The following is a 21,278-nucleotide window of genomic DNA, read 5'->3' on the forward strand; positions in this document are numbered from 1 at the left end:
GCAGCTTGATTGAAGATGTAAGGTGAAGAGAGCACTGCTCTGGTTCCTTAAATAAGTCAAACCTGTGTAGCAGCTGGAGCACAGGGAGCATGCTACTCATCTCAAACCTGCCTGAAGGTTACGTAAAAACTGGCTACACCTTGCAGCACGAACTCATCAAATACCATGGGGAAATGTGCTTGAGTACAGACTGCAGGGTATGGTTTGCAGTATGTACTTCTCAGAATGCTGCTAGAGTAATAAGGAAGTAATAAGCATATATGAAAGACAAAGGATGTGACTGCCATTAGGGAATAAGTGTGCATTAGGGGCTTTTAAAATTTAATTTGGATACCAAATTATAACTCGATTCTCTTTCCTTCACAAACAACAGCAACCAAAAAAGCTTCTGACCTAAAATAAGCCTGTTTAAAACTGAATGTAGCTATTACTCAGCCTTTATATTGTACTATCATCCTGAAAATACTATCAAATGAGGTACTATACTTGTCCTACAAATGTCAAAATCCCTGCCCCAAAGAGTTTGCAGGTTGTGTTATAAAGTCTAATTATAGTGTGAAACCAGAAACCTCCTTACAAGTGGCAAAATTCTGAAAAATCAAGATAATTACAACCCTAGCTCATCCTGATTTGTGAAGCTATTTTTAGAACAGTATAGGCTGATGTGCTCTAAGCTTTTTTACATTTGCATTAACTCCTCTGTGATTCCTCCTCTGAAATGTGTGCATATGCTGAGTCCATGTGAGATTCTACCACTGGCGCTTGTCATAAGAATTAAATCCCTCTCAAGCTTGTTTACAGCTCAGCACTTGTCATACTGCTCCCCTGAGCTTCATGGCTCACTGTTTTTTGTTGTTGTTGTTGTTGTTTTTCCTCTCTGGCTCTGTGAAAGACTTAATTTCTTTTTTGTTTATGTGTGTACTTACACTTGCAGGTGCAGAAAACAAAAAAAATGCTGTACCCAGATGTTTTGAAGCTGCAGTAACATACATTCAGCTGAAATTAAGGAGAAAAAAATATATTAGATAACAACCATCTCATACAGTATTTTATAGCATATTTAATAAGCGTATCATGTTTCTTTGACATCAAGACTCTTGAATATAAGTTTAGGAAAACCAGAATATTCTACAGTTGCTGTCTTTATTCTTTTGCAAAGAGCTTTTTAAAGTCTGAAGGTGGTCCAATTACTCCTATTTCCAATTTTGCTAGTATCTTGTTGTAGTGGTTACAGACTCTATTATAAGTACAGCTACTGCACACCAAGCTGTCTTAACTCATTACTGAATTAGTCGAACCTTAAAGAGCTTGATCCAGATTCTCAGCCATACTTTGGAAAATATACTGTATCGTTAAAAAAATTACCCTCTTGCTTCTGCAGAAATAGGAGAAATTCTTGCCTGGATTGCCTGTAGAGACCTTAGTTCTTACATCTCAAATCACATCTAGTTCAACATGTCTACATTTCACAAATGCAGCTGGTTAACCTTGCAAATTCATTTACCCCACCACATATTCAAGCAGTCTATAAAAGGCTGCAAAGATGAATATGCTATTGTTTTATAGGCAACTACTGTAGCTATCCATACACATGCCGTAATGGCTTGTCTGCTTCACCTTAACAGCATGTGCAGACACAGAACCTTTCTGCAATCAATAGAGTGGCTGCTAACTTCTTTGTTCAAGCTCAGCACATGCATTAGGAATCTTTCCTTACATATACATGTTCCTAGTCAAATAAGTTTATTAGCACAATTATGTGCAGAACAAAATAGTTCTTCTTGTAATTTTTTTGATCAGCATTTACATTATAACTTTTCTAGTCATGCACAATCTGTAACACAGACCTTGCTGGTGATGGTAATGGTAAAAATATAAGCACCTGAAGCAGAATGCAGTGGAATTTTAAAGGATGCTGTTGTGAAACTTAAATGATTAGATCTGCTTTTCTTTTACCTCTTTTCAGCTTCAGTAACTTCCTCTAGAGCTTCTACTGGGCAGTTAATGGAAAAGCCTGAACAGTTGCTCTATGACATTACTGTACAGTCACAGTGTTCTGCCTACTGTTGCAGTGGGAAAGATAGACTGCTGGGCTCTTTTTTCTTCTTTTTTTTTTTCTTTCTTAATATCTGCATTTTTGATTTTGGTTCTCTGGTATTCTAGTTGTCACCAAAATAAAGACAATTCTTCCCCCAGTGAGGCTCAGTATGTTCCTGATCTTGGAACTGATTTGGCACAGTATTCAAAAGTTTAGGGTTATAAGAGAGGTGCCATGAAATTGGTGAGTATTAGGTCTATAAATACATAGAACTATTTCTTCTTTCTAAGTCTCCTTGGTTTTATACCTAGCTTTACTAACTTCACTATGCACAACTAAAATATACACAAATTGATGGCAAAAAAATAAAGATATGGTTCAGTAAACAATGTAGTAGAGTAAGTCCATTTTCTATGCTAGGAGAATGAAGACCAGGATAGTTAAACTGCTTTTTACAGCATCCTCAAAATTTGAAGCGCTGCACAAATAAAAAGACATTATTGACTGACTCCAGCAAACAAAGGTTTTCTACTCTGTGCTTATTTTTTCAGCAGATTAAATAAAAGATACATACAATAGTGGTTGAGGTGTAAGAAGCACTTTTCACCTACCTGGAACAAGATTTGGCAGTGAAATGTATTTAGCTTGATGGACAGGAATTAGCCGAGTTCAGAATGAGTGACCTTGTAAATTATTGACCTTTACCTAATTGGTGTACCTTATATTCAAGAATATCAGATTACAGTCATGTCAAATTTTTTTCTGCTGTGAGGCCACAGATAACAGACAGTTTGGTCTGAAGCTGAACAGAATCTAACGTTTCTTTACAGAGTCCTCTACTCTCATTAACTAAAAGCAGAAACATTTTGCTTGTACATTTTTTGCTCCACTCACAGTAAAGTTCCTGTTTGCTGCTGCTTCTTATTGATCTTTTATTGCAATGATGCATCTAGACAAACCGATGACACTCTTCATTTGCTGATTTGTACATTCTCTGGAGATTATCTTCAGCAGAATTCCTACCAGCTTTAGCACCGCCTACAAATAAGAGGATATACCTGTTATTGTAGTGAGACAGAAGTTTAGGGTGGATATATTTTACCCACTCTCATTTGGATAAGCAGTAGAACAACTTTTAAAGCATTTTTTCAGTTTATTTTACAGAGTTGAAGGTCACATACAAAATGATATAAAAGAGATGCAATCAAGAAACTCACAGTTTAAGTGGATTGTAAGCTCTCTCAAACAATGTATTTTGTTATTACGGAAAGAACCAATGCATTTGTAAAGAGTGTGTAAACACATCAAATAATGAATGCATTAATCTAAACCACATATGATGTGAGAAGACAAAAAATATATTTTTATTACAGCCAAAATACAAGTGGCAGTTGGAGGTCACAGCATGTTAAAACACTGCTAAGCCATAGTTCCCTAGTGCAGTTAAATCACTCAGTGCTAACTCACAGTCAGGAAAAAGAAAGGTGTCCCCTTTCATGCAGAACTCTGTTTTGGTTTAATTTCAACAATAATCTTTCCCATATATATAAAAGTGTCTATAGACAACTATGCTAGGAAGGGCCAGCTTTAGCGTGGTGGAAATACACAAGTCTAGCAAATGTTTTGAGAGCAAAGGTGTCTTGGAGAGGAACAATGTTTCCCAGAGCCCTTAGGTAGCCCCCACCTCACTAGCACAACCTGATTGATCACACAACTTATTATATGGAGAGAGAAGATGAAATCCTATTTCCCTCCAATGGGTAGCTCACCTGGCCAAGAGCATACTTTGATTAGCAGAATCCTCTAAATCAAGTATAGTGGCAACAGTACAACAATCTGTTCAGATAAGTTTGTGCTCAAGAGTGTAAGGATTGTTGCTGAACTCTACCCTCTTTTTAACATGATCAAAAATAAGTTGTTGTGTTTGTGTTTTTTTTTTTTTAACTCTCCATCTACATCAGGGAAAATAAAACCCAATTATATTTGCAATGTGGTTGCACATAAACAAGATGTGCGTGTGTGTGTGTACAAGGCAAACTTGTGGGAATGCAGTAACAGTTCAGTGTGGTTAAGACTTCACTTGACTTCCTATGCCACCACCACTTACCCTCCACCAAGTTCAGCTTTTTCTGAGTTTCCTTTCAAGCTGAAATCTTCTAATTACTTATACTACTGGGATTCATTTTGAGTCCCTCCATTCTGTCCCAGATTTATTTAGTAATAACATTTCATTTATAAAGTAAATAAAAACTAAAGTATGAGTGATTAGTACCTTCCTGAGTGGCAGACTAGTTTTTATTTAACAAAATCCTATGCAAATAACATTTGAATTCAGAATCCATATTTAAAATGAATGTTCTGTAATTACAATAGGATATTGCAACACGCTTGCTTGGATAAACCAAATATATTGAATTTGCATACATCTAAAAACATATTACATGCATGCAAATAATGGAAGTTGTATTATGACCTTTAAAGACTACACTGAAAGATGTATAGGTCTTACTCAAAAAAAGGCTTCCTCCTTTAGTGACAGCAGTTGATTGAAACTAATAATGTCTCTGGAGACGCAGCCATAATAAGCAGACAGTCTCACAGACCCAATAGCTTCATTACTTGCAGCTGTTTGGTATACTGAAAGCTCACTGTGCTTATTCCTCTTCTGGCAATGCTTTCCCTTGTCACAATAGAAATTTGTATACAATCCCCTACAGACTACTCCAAAAGCTTTATTTTTTAGGCTGTGGTTTCCCACAGTATAATAGTCCAAAGTGTGTCAAGATGCAGGCTTAGAAGGGAAGAGAATCATCTTTTTCACCTCAACTGTATCTGTGGCTCTAAGAGAAAGATAAGCTTTAAGGTACACAGCCCTTCTTGGGGCTGTGAAACTGAAGCAACAAACCACGAAGTACAAGCTGGAAATAATTATTTTGAATTCTATTATGTCCATCAGTTCCACAGTTTGAGAGAGAAGGCAGGTGAAGAGCACAAACAGGCACCAGCTAGGGGAGAAACCAGGAAGGTCTTAACATCTACAGGAAGGGCAAAGAAATCACTTATGAAACAGCCACGGATAAAATAAAAGTGGAATGATGACAAAATTCTGACTGCAATATTTATTTTAAATTTATGCTGTACTCAGTCCATTGTTGTTAATATCTATTAAAAGTTTTAATTTTACTTCCAGGCTCATCTTTCAAACACCTCTGATGAAAACCTTGCTTCTGATATTTAAAGACAATTGTTACATCTGGTTTGATACCAGCACTACACTCTCACTAGTATTTTAAATATGCAAAGATAAACAGCTGCAAAGGGAAAGCATTACACTGAATAAAGCTGAGAAGAAGAGATCTGGGCAGAGTGGATTATTACACATTCCCATCCACAAGTAACTTGCATAATGTCTGCTGGGGAAAAAAAAAAAAAAAAGGTATGTTTGCTGTATTTTAAATATAGGTTGTACTTCAATTTTCCTTTTCATCAACAAGATTGCCTTCTGAGGAGCCCGGTGGTAAATGGATTTCTTTTGTGGAATAGACAGAAGTTTTAGGATATTAAAAAGTATGTTCTGCTTTAAGAATTTTATCTTACTGCTTTAAATTGAGTCAATACTAAGTGCCAAGCAGGTATATAAACAATACAGGTTCAGTGCATTGAAGCAAACCCGGAGAAATTTCATAGGTAAACCTCAAGAAAAGGTAAGTGATTATCAGCCTTAAAACAGAGGATGGCAGTCTGCCTTGATACTTCACTGCTGGGGTACTTATTAGCTTGCTATTTCAGAGAAAGGTCACAAAAAAGTTGCAAGCTATAGTTTAACGGATGTTTATACTAAGCATTAGTGCTAGGACACTCTTAGGAAGAATTGGCAGAACTTCATTATGTAGCAAAGATGAATAAAACGCTACTATTCACATCTTAATGTTAAGTCACTTCTTAATATATTAATATAAAACTGCATACATGCCACATGCTAACAGCTTCTTTTTGGTTCCATCAAGGAAGATCATAAAAGCACTTGTCTCCTCTAGGACAACTGAGGGAATCCAGTGTGTTATCTGGGAAAGAAAAGAGAGGACAGTCACACAACTACAAGAAAAGCTTCCCCACATCAGGATCCTTTTGTGAACTCTGATCTGATATGCATATCTCAAGTTTTTTTGCTATCTTTGAGAGCCATTCAAGTCAACCTCACTACTTCCCCAAGCTACAATTTTAGGAACAGTAAAAAAAACTTCACTTTATCAGATAAAGCAGGTTAAACCACCTGTCCTGCATGTAACACACTCATGATTAAAATTTGGAACTTACTTTGGCTTCTCTTCTGCATCTGTTGCTTTCCATCTCCATCCAAAAACCTAAAAGTTGTTTATACATCAACCATCAAGAAAGATACATTCCAAGATACAAAGGATTGTGACAGGCAGAAAGAAGCCATCTAAATGATATTTAGGTGAAATGCAATGTATTTCTTAGATATCCCAGAAAAATTGTACTCCATGCTTAAGAATAAATAGACATAAAACATATTGACTGAGGAATGAAAGCCACATTTTCCAAGGCTGCTGCATCATCAGTATGACAAGACAATCTCCTTTATAAAGATACCAGTGTATGCTATCCCATTCACCAAAGCTTTTGTTCCAAAGAAAACAGCTCTTTTAAATTAAATGCTTAATATTGAGAATTTAGTGAACTAAAATTAAAAAACCCTAGGTTTATTTACATTAACTTCAAAAGACAAGGCATTTGTTCAGCAATGGTCATTCTAAAAAAAAAATCCCCCACTTTAAATGCAGATACACAGATCAACATCACAGTTATTCTTGTGGTTGTCATAAAAACCTCAGCCTCTCTGAAATAACGGTTCAAACAGTAAATAAACTTCAACAAAACCAGCTCATTTTTACATCCATAAATACACTTTATAATGCCTTGCGGGCATAACAACTACATTAATCTCCCTCAAAAAGAAGTGTTTCACAGCTAAGTATTTCCCACATTTTCTTCTCCCCCTGCTCCTTTTTCTTTTTTATTAATATGTATCTGGTGCAGTACAGAAGAAAACAACAATTTCACACGCTTAGCTTGGATCAATAAAATGACTAAATACAAAATTTCAATCGAGTGTTTTAAAGCTAGAACAGTGATCCAAAACCTAAAAGAATACAGCATGAAACTCTGCGCAACCTCTGTAAACTAATATGAAATACCAGTCAACATATTTTCATTTTTATAAAGCAGTGAACTAACAGAAATAATACATAGTCAAAATTATACTTAGATACTTAATGCTCAAAGGAGATAACGTGCTGGGCTTCACCACCACCTTTCCTTTGAGCTACATTAAAATTAGAGAAAAAGTTTTATTAAAAGCAAAAATCATTCGAGTAATCATAAAACATACTTACCAAATTTTTTATTAGAGGCATATTATATTAAGCATACATCAAAAATACAGGGTGCAACTACACAAAATAAGCTCAGCTCACAAGCCTCAAAAATAAAACACTAATGAGAACAAGAAGAGAACAATCAGGTATAAAATCTGCTCTACACAAATTTCTGAACAGTCTCTTACAAAACTTTACTGTGACAGTGTATGGCCACAGTCTTTGGTGGAATATTAGTATACCTTAGAGCATTAAAAAAATAATTCATTGCTTTCTACATGCTAGCATATAAATAACAATGCTTACACTTGCAGAAAAGCTTTGAGTTTTTTTTTTTTGGTTGGTTTTTGTTTTTTATGTAAGGTTTTGCAGAATAAAAAGTGTTACTCGGGATTCTTAACTCAGCCCTTCAGTTTCTAATGCCTTCTGTCACTAAAGCACCAGAGAACGTGACTTAACACCTATTGCCCAGTGTTTCTTCTCTCTCCATTTCCAATAAGTAAAAATGGACATACCTTAGTTATAAAAATGTTCTTGATGTTTTGCTTCTGCTAGGTTTTGCTTAAAATGGCAATTTGAAATACATCGGCCTATTCTTGGAACTCACTATGAACTATGATTCAATCTGATTATTTTCCTGGGTTTATTCATGCATTCTATGAAAGAACTGAATCCTAGGTAAGCCAAAGTTTCTTTCACAAACTGCACGAGACAAACTGAGGCATTTGCCATACTTGAGGAACTGCCAAGTGACTGTATCATCACTGAGCATATTCTATTAATTACAACAGCTTTCCATTAAATGCAAATAAAGAACACGTGTGGCATGTGACTTCCTTAAAAATACAAAGTTATATAAACAAAGGTGAAGTTGTTATTCAAGCACATATTGTAAATGTCTTCAGAAGGGAAACAGTGATTCTAGTATGGATACCAAGAACTAACCTTAAGTTATTTTTTGTTAAGGCAAACTTCAGATAAAACGTCTTTCTAAATTCAAAGAGAATGGTGGCACAGAATAACTGCCAACGGCTGGATGGGAAACAAAACAAAACAAAAAAAAACTTTTACATCACTCAGAAAACAAAAAATTGAATTATGTGCACCGATTACATTCAAATAGCTCAGAATGCAGTCAGTGTTAATTGATCTTCTGGAGTGACATCAGTCAAAAGCACCAATTTAACTTAGCTCTAGGAAACCCACTGAATACACGACAGTGTAATTTTCATCATTATGCAACCTCCTGCAGCGTTCAAACAGCAAACAAATTACTTCAGATAGGAAAACTGCAATGGATTCTTAGATTTTCTCCTTCACAAAATAACATGCCACTGCTTTCATGATACATTTTATTGGCCTATTTAAAGTTATCCCATGGTCTTGCTAGAACAACCTAGTTCTCTCTCACCTCTTCCTTTGGAAGCGCTGGTACTTCATATGTGGGTGATATTTCATTTGTGAGTTTATGGCCTAACATTACTGTTTTAAGGGATATGGATTCTCTACATGGATTGAAATAAATAAGGGTTTACATATTAAATATCTGAGAATACATATATATTTTTGTCAAATACTCAGGTTTATAAATTTTTGATTTTCCAAACTTTCTCAACAGTAGCTTTCAAACTATACATTTTTCATCCACATTTGTATTATTAAAATGGTAAACATTTTAAAAATTTAATTGCATAATAAAAGACAAATGTGAGGACATTACGAGCAAGTACCATACAACTGGCTCCACCTTAAGTTAATGTTTTCCAACACCACATATCAGATTGTTATTCAAAATAATTAACTGGCATGTAAAAATTAATATTCATATTAAAAATAGTACAGGTTTCTCTTGGTTTATATAAACACAGGAACTCCTTCAGTAACATATGCACCAAGTTCTACAGCTGGTTTAGAACTCTGCAATACCCTTTTTGGAATGCTGTGTTTTATAATCCCTCATGCCTACAAGCATGAAGACACTAGACCTGTTCATACTACCTCAAATTAAAAAATTCACTACAACTTTTAAAGATCAGAAGAATACTGCAACTTATTGTTCTCAGCTTTTTCACTTGTTTCTTATTTGGAGCTCTTAAAGCAGCAGATCTTGGAGAGCTGTGACTATGTAAGCCATTACACTTTTCTTTCTAAAAGGCTTCTAAACCTGCATGGATGAAAATTAAGAAGCACTTTAACATCTGATTCATATAGCTTTTTAAGAGTTTGAAGCCATTTTTGAGGTGTGGTTTATTCAGAAGTTCCAACAATGAGCTGAATGGTCTCTAAATTTTAATACTGTTGCTAATTAGACCCACTTAGCAGCTAAGTCTCGTTAACCTAAAAGGACAGAGCAGACTTCAGTAGCATGTTGATGGCCCAGAAAAATATCTTTATATAATCTGGAAAAGTTGGCGCATCTAACCACAATATACGGCTACAAAAATACGCTTATGCATAGGCACTTGCTTATTTCAAAAAATCACTTATGTGTCAAATTCAGAATTTTGAAATAAAATAATTTCTGGAATCTGCTAATAAATCTTTTTTTAAAAAGGTGGGAAGACTATGCCCAAAGTTTCAAGCTGAGCAATAAAATTATTCACAAAGACAAAATTTTGTTGCAAATATTTACTCAAAAAGTAATAATTTACAGCAGTGCTTTAACAGCTGTTCAAAACATTTAACATTCATTAGAAATAAAACTAAGTCAAAAGCACATTCTGAATGTTTCAAATGGAGCAATGTAGTCCTAAGAGCAAGCTACTGTTAGTCATTTGCATTCCTATACCTAGCTGCTAGCTATAAAGAAAAAAAACAACCCAAAACCAGCAGCTATCTTTCTGTACATAACAGACTACAAAAAGTCCTGAAATCGAACTGTACATTCCTATGCTCTCGTGTCCTTTTTGTAACAGTTAGTATTTAGCAGCTGCAAAATGGCAGAACTTATGCCAGCTGGTATTTCCAGTTTGGGGTTTTCCTTCTTTCTGCTTAAAACAATTTTTACATTAAACCATACTTTGGTTTGACTTACAGACCATTCCTATGGGTCTACTACTAAGAATATTTAAAACAATGGTAAAAGCCTAACAGCTACAGTACTTTCAGCAGTATGTCCTACTTTATACAATTATGCTCGGTTATTTCTGCACAGCCTGCACATTGAAAACCCCACAAATATATATATTTTGTCATAATATTTCCACTTTCACTGAAAGTTTATTAAGGTAAGCTTACAGTCTGGCAGGATTACACCTGTACAGAGGTGCATAGATTCATATAATTCTGTTTACATGCTTTTACAGACAGGAATGTGACACCAAATCCAAAGGTTTATGTTTACCCAATTTATCAGTAGACCAACAACCATTGCTACAAGTGTGCTCCACTTCAGCATCAGAACTGAATTCACACTAAATTCCACCATTTCACTTAAGGATTTTTAAAAATCTTTTCTTGACTAGCAAATCACTTTATGTGAGATTAAAAAAATAGAATTTATTCCTCCTTTCAAATGTTGGTTTATTAAGATATACCACACAAAAGAGACAGGCAGACAAATTGAAATGTGTTACCTTTCATAAACTTAGTTAATCTAGTTGTACATACATGTACATGCTACCTTCATATGCAAAGTTTCCCTGCTGTGCCTCTTTCTCTCTCTCAAAAAAACCCTACGAGCAACCATGAGCACACTTGTCAGGAATGGTCCATGGTGTTCCTACCATTATTTATAATAAACAATAAAATGAACACAATTTCAGCTTGTTTCATTTTCATCTGTCTTGTTCACAGTTGTATCCATTCTGTTGGGACTGCTTTCTTTAGAAGCCTCGTCTGTTCGTTCAGAGGGTCGTTCAGCTTTCTTTGATGAAGGTGCAACGTTACCTTTCTGAAGAATTTCAGTCGCTTCATGCTCTAGCACCTCTGATGGAGTCAAAGGCTCCAAATGAATACTGCCTTGTTCACTAATGTCTGAACTAACGGATTCAGGTTCATTTCTTTTTCTCAAGAACTGCTCAAAACTAACATCTTCACCCAACGTTAGTTTTAAGTCCTTTGCGTTCATTGCTGAAAGTGTAGTTTCATCCAAGTTTTGTACTTTAGTCTGGTCAGTCAAGACACCATCATCTGAACTTTGGCAAGTTTTCAACTCACTTTCACCATGAATACATTTTTGTTCTTTGTCTACTAATTGTTTGTTACTATCTGAATCACAACATGCTCCTTTCTCATGCAAAGAATTCTTGGAGCTATTGTCATGGAGTTCCAAATTGGGAACATTTTTTGTATCTGAGAACGGTGAGTTTTCTTCATTCTTTTCAACCGATGCAACATTTTTAGTTTGATTTCTATTGCATTCTTTTGTTTCCTCTGAAGACTCATGCTCTTGTTTGCTGAAAAAACAAAACATGTTATTTTTATAACAGCTAAAATAAAACAACGCATGGCTGTGCTCTGCAAAGTGACACTCAGAGTGGTATTGCAGATTTCCTATTTGGTATTTTCATAGCAAGATGGGCTGAATTTAACAAGTCCATTTTTCTTAACCATTTACAAACTCAGCCTTAGTACTCTTCAATTCTTGCATTTCATCTCCAGAAATGAAGGTTAAGTTGTTCCCTTCCTACAATGTAGAACTTTTCAAAATACACCATTAAGTTCCTCTTTGATGCAGATGTCGATACAGCTATTTGGGAATTTCTGTTGATGATGTACAAATAAAAGAAGCCAGTTCACACGTTTATGTTGCCAAATTAACTCTGCAGTACTAATGGCAGTCAGGAGAAAAAAGAATAGTTGGAAATCAACATTAATTTAAATCTAAAATTTAGTGGAGCAGCTAGAAATTTGAGAATTCATTAAAGTAAATCTGTGAGGACTATTTTTCAGAGTAAAACTGCATGTTGATTAAAAATAGGAAGGAATAGTACTGACTCATACAAGTAAGAAAGAGAATCTTATTGTATAATAAGATCTAAAACACAGTGTATGAACTTTTATACAAAGTAGCTGCAGTTTAAGTCTTGCATTATCTCAATAAAGCCACATGCAGTTCTCTAGGGTTATTAGGGAGGGGGGAGAATAAAATTCTCCAAAGAGACCGAACTGTATATTTCAGATGCCACCTCTACCCATAAAAACATCTAGTCACATGCTATACACAATTTGCTTATGTGTTTATATTATAAGAGTCAAAATCCTAAATTCTACTTTCTGATATTTCTTTTTATTTGTTATAGGAACCACTGGCTTCTCTCATTATTTCCATGAGGAGCTCTATTTTTGCTGTGAAGATTCAAGTTTGGTAAAAACATCATTCTAAACCCATTCAATTTTTTTTTCTGAATGAGAAGTAGCTCTAATTACCTTAAATAGTGATGTTGATAGACAAAAAATACACAAACAAAACAGAGAAGGATTGGAGGGGAGATGAAAGAATGAGTTTGATTTCAGATATAAATTCTACATAGGAAGTGAAATTAGGGGCAAGTACATCTCCCAGTTTAACTTTTGAATCTGAAACTTGAAAATAGTCTGAAACTTGAAAACAGTGACACACAGATAAGAGAGGCAACAGATAGTATCATCAAGTACCTTATTAATCAAAAAATCATTCGTACTTTATTTCTTCACATGGTTTTAAACATGATTTGAAATCACTTCTGACTAAACCCACCTTTAACACTGGATAAGCAATAGACAGTTCAAAGACTTTTACAAGGAATAACCAACTACCCGTTATTAAGTTTTTACACTATATTTTCACGCTGAGAAGTCTAACCATGTTTTCCTAGTGATGTAGGAAGTTAAAACAATTCATGTGATTCACCTATATGCCAAGTGATGCTGAGCTGCATAGAAAATGGTTAGTCTGGTCCAGGTGCTATATGCTGCAAACATTCGTAAGTCTGTTTTCAAGCTTTACTTTCACTTAAGGGGGATAATTCAGAAATATTCTACTTCCTACTTAGAATTTATGACACAGGAATATTTTGAGCAGGGATAAGTGACTACAGAAATACTGTTGAATTGTGAAATCTCACTGGCCACTGAAGTAGTCAAAATAATAATTTTCACCCTGTTTCACCAGTTTTTCATTCATAACAAGGAATTAGCTCAAGGGACAGGTCAACCTTTATTAAATTACAATTTGCAATTACATATTTGCTACCACTGCCAGACAGAGGCGTGTTTTTTTTCATTTATTGTACTAAAACAATACACAACAATTGCCAATAGATGACTTTTCTATCCAAATTCTTGTCCTCCCTCCTAAACTCCTAGAAAAAGTGGAAAAAGTGTAGTATCTGAGAGAAAACACAAAACTAGGTTCTAGCACAGGAATCACAACTCAGAACCACACAACAGCCATGGCTAACATAATTAGCCTTACTTCACCTATTCCTAATTACCGTACCTGTTCCAGAAAAACACTTAGCTATACAGAGCCTTAAATTCTAGTAAATATTTAGAAATGCATTCATATGAAAATCCAGTCAACTGTTTATGGAAGTGTATATACATGAGCTACTTTAGCTACTACTTTTCAGTGAGCATCCTGAGGGCAAGGAGTAGATGCAGAGTTAACAAGCACAATATTACGCTTTACCTGCCCAGTTTTGAACACAGGTATGCAAAAAATATGGGTTTAAATAAAGGGATGACTAATACCTCATCAGCACACACAACAGTGTTTCCACACTGTGAATCCTATATGGATTACATGTATGTACACACACATTTCACACCGAGAAACTCCTTAGAAGGACAAACCTCCCTTAACATCTCAAGGGAACCCATCACAAACTCCCTCACCTTCTAGTAATCAAACCCCCAGCTTTGACCAAATGAAGTCTTCTCACTGTAACTCATTTTTGGTGAAGCATGGGAGGTGGGGGAATGGGAGGAAGAAAAATCTTTATATATTTATTTCTCATGTAGAAAAAAAAAGCTGTCTCTTACCAATAAAACAGAGTATAAAAACCAATTGAACAAATTTTTGCACAGCAATAACCATCACGGAAACAAATATCCAGAAAACAGTGATATTTTATTGCTAGACACATCAGTAAGCTCATTTAGATTGACCAGTTCTTCAATGAAATAATTTCTCTCTGCTGAGAACTGCTGATGAATAAGCAAAACTCAGCAGCTGTGATGCACTAAAACCCGCAATAAAAAAAAATAAATCATATGGGATTTCAAGAGAACATTCCGTTAGTAGCTGAAAAAGAACAGCCTTCTAACTAATATTTGAATGAAACGCTCTACTCTACATGCAAACAGCAGATACAGTGTAAAAACACTAGAATTTCAGAGATCAAGAATACCTGGAAAATGTAAAAACAACAACTGTATATAGAAACTGTATACAGTATACAGAAACAAGAATTTCGGTGGTTAGAATACAAAATCTGACTGTTCTTTAATAAATCAGTGAACTGAAGTTTCTAAAGCATGACATCAACCACGGCTACAGAATATCAAATCTGGGCTATACTCAGGAACTAGCTGGTGTATTGCCTGTATGAAGCCTGGCTTTAGAATAAGACTACTTCAAGGGACTAGTGGAAGAAACAGCTTTGAGAACAAGAGATGAATCTACTAAGTGAAAACGCGCACACACACCAAGCTAGAGATGGCTAGAAATTAAGAGGATTTTTTTTATTTTTTTCTCATTATATAGAAAATGTAAGATCTGGGGGCCAAGTGAGTCTGAGGGAAGTTCAGCTCTGCATATGTGTGTGTTTTGTTTTGAAATCCTACTAAGCTTGAAGTTTTTTGCTGCAATTTGCTACGCATATTCACTTAATGTTATTTAGATCATTAGTATTTTTTTATATTAAGTTTTTAAAAACATTCTGGAAAAAATATTGTAATAAAGAAAATCATACAACTTCAGAACAGAAGTATGAAGTGACACACATCTGCATACACGGTAGTTGCATGCAGACCCTCAGTCTGTGGGCTGTACTTAAGAGGTAACAAAATCAGTACTGTGGTTACATTTACATTAACATTTTGGTATGAAACAACAGCATGGTTCTGAGGCAAATTCCTTGACTGAACCAACTGCTTTGATCTACTCATCTGCTCCTACAGGACTAATTACTTGTTAATATCAACATAGCTATGTTGGCTTAAAAATTTTAAAAAAGTGTTTGAGGACTGAATACCTCTGGTGCTAGAGCTACAATACTCTAGATGTCCGTCTTAGAGGTCATAGAAATCAACGAACGTATCAAATGAATAGTTTTAGCAGGAAACACAGAACAGGCTTATAAATTAAAATGACTTTTATCTACTTAAATACAAGGATAGGAGAATGTAGCACATAATATTCAATTAGAATTACAATGACTGTTGACCGATCTGTAGCTTAAAGATGAAGTTAGGTTCTAATACCTGAACCATTTTAGCCTCAATTCTTCAGTATGCATTTTAAATGAAAGTAAAATTTCAAATGATTTGCCACACTGCATGAGACTATAATAAAGAAAAAAACAAAACAAAACAAACCCTTTCTAAAAAGCGAAGTAACCTACAGAGACTCTGAAAGCAGACAGTTTTCCCTTTTATTTTTAAAACACTCTAAGTGCACCTATAAAAAATAACTGTAGTCGTGTTTTGACTATGCTTTTCAAGGTTAAATTTGCATCAACAATTGTGAAAGACTACTAATTGGCAGAGGAGATTTCAGGCCACAGGACCTGAAGTAGTAATTTAGATTGATTACATGATGTATAAGTCTGCCTGCACTGCATGCCCAAAGCAATGTATTAGATCTCAGTTATTTTCCCAGACTGACATTAAAAATCCACAATTTCAATTATTTTACATAGATCAGTAATTGGTACAGTTACCCAACAAATTAAAGCTAATAATTTTGTTGAGTGTGCTTTCTACAAACGACACGGGTCATGACACTGAATGAATCCCCATGAACTAACATGTCAGGCTGTACGTTAAAATTGCTTTCTGTTTTCCAGGAAATACTGTTAATTCGTACTCAGTACTACACAAAATGCTTCTTCTAACACTCGATACAATTTATTATTGTTTTATGAATTTTGACTAATTTGCAGTTCAAGCATTACTAAGAACACATTTTGACATTTAGAACCTAAATTCTATGTGCCTTGTTGCGTAAATACATTATGACTGACGTTCAAAAATTTTTATTGCAGAAAATATACATTATGAAAATATCAATTAAAATACTTTCACCCAATTACCTGAGAAATAACACAGCATGTGTTATTTTGTGTACTTGAATTTCAAGATGTAGCTGATCATTATATTTACCTTTTAAATGTTGGTGTTTCTGTTTTTCCTTCAGATAAACTAGGTCTTGAAATTTTCTGTAATAATTAATGATATTTCTTTTATTTTACATCCATGACCAATTGATTACAATGAAGTTGTAGAAACGAATTCACACCAACCTTCTCATACATCTGCTAGGTATTAAAAATACTTAAATATAGAATATATAATAAAAATATGTATAAAATATAATATATAATAAAAATACTTGATCGACAAAATTAAGTTGTTTATTTTTTTGTCTAACTATTTGACTACTCAGTGAATTCTGGTTTTACAATAAGAGGTTACTGTATATAACCTCTTAAGTATTTAAAAAACGCATAATTAGTTTTATATATTATTAGTATATTTCTCCCCACAGAGATGGTGTATTTTATTTCAGTGAAGACAAATTATTCAGCTAATATTCTGAAGTTGTATGTTAAAGTTATTCTGTCTTCTAAAATACCCTTTACAACACTTCTGTCATACTTTGTTACATTTCTGTCCTACAAAACTCATATGATCCATACTAAGAAACACTTTTCAACTTTAAATTATTGTACCCTCCATGCTCTTCCCTACATTTTGGAGATTATTGATCTGTATTGCTCTAGCTGGCCTACTACAGAACCTCCTTCTCTACACACCATCGTCCTCTGCTCTGCCCAAGGAACTCTGAGGAAAGGAAAATTTCTTGGCTTAGCTCTCTGAATTTTATACACTATACTCTAAACAACCTGAATCATCAATTTATATTTTTGGTTCTTCAGCACCCTGCTTGTTCTTTTACCTCCTGCTACCTATTCCCACAGGGCAGGGTGTACACTGCACTTCAGCTGACTCCACATGACAGAGGAAAAAATGACGAACGTAGTTAATGCAGTTACTGGCAGATCCTGACAAGGTTGATGAATAAAATGTCAAGCACCTGCATGCATCAAAATAGCAAGCACTCCATGGGATCTTGGAAAAAAATAACCAGAAGTTCCCCAGTGAAAGGCAGCTCACCTTTCTGAGAGGTCCTGGTTCAGACTTCATGTCCAACCTGAGAGCTAACACCAAAACGCCTGTTTTGTCTGTACTCTCCATCTTCTCCAACCATAGGGACTATGATGGTTTTCCATGCCTTTTTTTCATCCTTTTTTGTTGTATTTTTTAATGAAAACCAAAATTATGGAACATAATTTTGTGGAAAAAAAAATACAAATTTCATAAACATGTGGTTCTCATTGAGCTTGCAGGAAATGCATTCCAAACTTTGTATGTGATGCAAAAGTATGAAAGATGGAAAGTAAAGGCAAAACACATCTAAAGTGGTAATGAAATCTATGGACAGAAATGATGCTACTATTTTTGTTTCACAATCTTTTTGCTTAACAGCACTGAATAAAGATGGACAGGCTTATCACACTGCTACATAATCTTTGCTTCTGATACAAAACTCTGATACAAACCTCTTCCACTTTAGAGCATACACAAGCAACATTACAAGAGAACTCTTTACTAGGTCTGAGGACTTCTCTCACTCTCTATCTGGATGGAATTTCCATAACAAATTGTCCTTTTAGAAAGCCAACACAAAAGACAACTTGTTACACAAGAAAGTTCTGTAAAATCTAAATCCAAAGATGATATTTTTGCAAAAAGTCGTGTATATACTGTGAGATCATCTAGCTTTCTGTTAGGCCGAAAGCATGAGGAAATTTGTACACATGGCTAGAAGGAAAGTAATTCAGGCCTAAAGAGACATTTCCAGAGATTTTCCTCTATAAAGAAATGCAAATAAAAAAGTCAAAAAGTTACAGTTCAGAATCAACATTTACACATTTCTCAGGTTATATTTCAGATCAATTTCTGGGTTCACTGAAGATACATACATAAGGCAACTAAGCCATTCCTTCACTGGAATCTGGCATACAAATCAACCGAATTGGACTGACTAAAATTTTGAAATCGTTGTGTGGCAGACATAATAAAGACGTCCCTCCACCACTGCGATACCTTTTTGTGGTAAAACAAAGAAAGCTAGCTCTTTGCACTACGCATATCTTCGGAACTCCATGAAATAGTAGTGTATGTATAGTTAGAACTGTCTTGCATCTTCAAACTAGTTATGAAGTTCAGAAATATTGTTTAGACTGTGTGGAGAAAAGAAAAGACATTACTTCCAACTTAGCTTCTCTCTCTAGAACGGAGATTTTGGTCTTTAACCTAGTGGATAATGAATTAAGATTCAATGTCTTCAATAGTGTATGGTTAAAACACAGATAAAACGGATGAAGATGCTTACAGTATGAAAGCAACTTGGTAATCTGAAATCAGTTTACAAAGCTTATACTTCATTTTGAGCTTAAACGTACTTCAGAGCTCCAGAAGAGCGTTTCAAGATTTCAGAATGTATTATTATTGGCTATACAAAAATTATAAGATAAATTTGTTTCACATAACCTGTTCCAGTTGCATCACCTCATGAATATCATCAGTCTTAAGAAAGTTACTGGTACTTTTATGGTAGAATTTACTGCTATTTTATGTGAGGAATAACCTCCTCCTTACCATAAAGGCCTTTTAAACAACAATTGAAGATTTAAGACCCGAAGTGATAAATTTATTGAAGCGTAGTCTTTAAGAAGTGTATAAAGCTACACTCTGAGCCAGATTATTTATTTATTTATTAAACATCTACCACAACCCAACTGCCCAGAACAAAGTTGTAGTTTACTTACAGGGCAACTGAAAAACATTGCAACTGACCTCCAACTGCAACTTGGAGGAGATGCTTCCTTCAAAATACCTTCACGGGTACAGTCCATATATTAGATGAGCTATTAATTATTTAATTCTATTGACTTCTAAAACCACATTAATTAAACAACTTATCACAACATCACTAAAATTGATTTTCTGTGTTTATATAAGTAAATGCTGCTGCAGAGATAGCAAGATGTATGTCTCCTACAAAACCTTGTTAAGCCATCACTTCTAGTATAAAATCTAACCTTTCAAATGTTTCCTATAAAAAACAACCCCCTCAAAATTGGCAATGCCTGTATCATCTTCATTATTGCTGCATTAAAGGCAAACACTGCTGCAGTATGGTGCTGCCTCTGTTATATTTACATAATGTTATAAATCATAAATTAAATTATTCATGACCTCACTGAGTGTTAACGGCTGTCTGCAAAGTACAACATGCTTGACAGAAGAAACACCTTTATCAACTCAAATTTTATGAAAAACGTATACTAATATTAGGTACCACATCTATTTTGCTACATTAATCCAAGAAAAAGCAGTGCTAAAAGCGGACCCTTTAACAAATTTAACACACACTTTCAGCACACCATGTACGCTTTCAATTAACATTAAAGGTCTAGCAGGTAAGCAACAACTTGGACTGTGGTATGAACAAATATTTACATCTTAATTTGCAATAAACGATGGCAAAAATAACTAGGAAAAAAGTCTGTTTTACAATAACTGCTATTTTAGCACTGTAACAATGTTCATCTAATTACCAGTAAGAACAATGATCAGGGTAAATCAAATAACACATTTATTGGGTCAGAGACTTGAAATGCTCTGAGTCATGACTAGCAATACTGGTAAAAGATCGTGCAACACCAGATATTTAACTTAGCTTTACTGCTTTAATGATTTCTGTGCAAGAATTTAAACAAGTAGATTGGAAACTGTAATTTGTCTAAAAACAAACACTATTCACTTCTGAAAAGGAAGAACAATTTAAATGCAAAGAAATCAGACACTATGGGACATGCTGTTCATAGAATAACAGAACAGCTTGGGTTGGAAAGGACCTTAAAGGCCATTTAGTTCCATCCCCCTGCCATGGACAGGGATGTCACCCACTAAACCAGGTTGCCCAGGGCCTCGTCCAACCTGGTCTTGAACACCTCCAGGGATGGGCTTCCACAGCTTTGCTAGGCAAGAGAAGTATTTGTTCTTGTTGTATGAGTAAATTAAGTTTTGCCACCAAAATAAACAGGCATGAACTGAATCCAATAACCATACATTGTTGTAAATATATTATAAAAAATAGTTTACATGATCAAATTATGATAGACTTCTGTGGCTATCTTTCTATAGCTTAGAAAACACATTTAAACTGGATAGTTTACACTGTTTTCAAAGTCAACAAAGTTTATAACATTTTGTGATAACTACATCTTTGTTAATATGGTTCACCTTGGATTACTGATACATATTCTCAACCTTACTTCTGTTTGGGAATAAGTTTTAGAATTTAGTTCCTTCTAATTTGTAATTAACAAGTTTCATAAGTGGATACTGAACCACAGAAGACTAACATCCTGTGATGTCCCTAACACTTTTACAAGAAATCTTAAATGTTTGGGGCCTAACAGTTCGGTTTCTGAAGAGTTCCATCTCCCGTAGTTCTCAAAAAGCAACAAAGGCAATGTACTTTCTTACATATCTGGAGCTGCCGTACTTCTGGAAAGAACCTTATGAAAGTAAAACAAAGTCTGTGACTATCTCTGGTAAAT

General features: G+C 34.8%; 2 protein-coding genes across 13 annotated transcripts in view; both read right to left on the bottom strand.

Annotated features, from left to right (window-relative positions):
• LOC308176248 (uncharacterized protein) overlaps positions 1-8,478 on the bottom strand; it is a 26,514-nt gene extending 18,036 nt beyond the window's left edge. For both annotated transcript variants that reach the window (XM_080551763.1, XM_080551764.1), the window contains exons 1-5: positions 8,383-8,478; positions 6,356-6,402; positions 6,008-6,102; positions 2,933-3,076; positions 927-996 (exon numbers count right to left, since the gene is read on the bottom strand). The gene's annotated coding sequence lies outside the window, so the exon portion shown is untranslated. The remainder of the gene's footprint in view (positions 1-926; positions 997-2,932; positions 3,077-6,007; positions 6,103-6,355; positions 6,403-8,382) is intronic.
• Positions 6,747-21,278, bottom strand: part of ZNF280D (zinc finger protein 280D) — a 51,880-nt gene continuing 37,348 nt past the window's right edge. For 6 of the 11 annotated variants that reach the window (XM_080551733.1, XM_080551728.1, XM_080551732.1 and 3 more), the window contains one exon: positions 10,051-11,834. In XM_080551733.1, coding sequence (XP_080407859.1) covers positions 11,198-11,834 — 637 coding nt within the window. In that variant the 3' untranslated portion in view covers positions 10,051-11,197. Of the gene's footprint in view, positions 11,835-16,746; positions 16,803-21,278 lie in introns of those variants that run through there. The other 5 variants (XM_080551727.1, XM_080551729.1, XM_080551735.1 and 2 more) reach the window with 4 other exon arrangements.

This window comes from Anser brachyrhynchus (assembly GCF_964034855.1).
Source record: "Anser brachyrhynchus genome assembly, chromosome: 11".
In the NCBI taxonomy this organism is placed as follows: Eukaryota; Metazoa; Chordata; class Aves; order Anseriformes; family Anatidae; genus Anser; species Anser brachyrhynchus.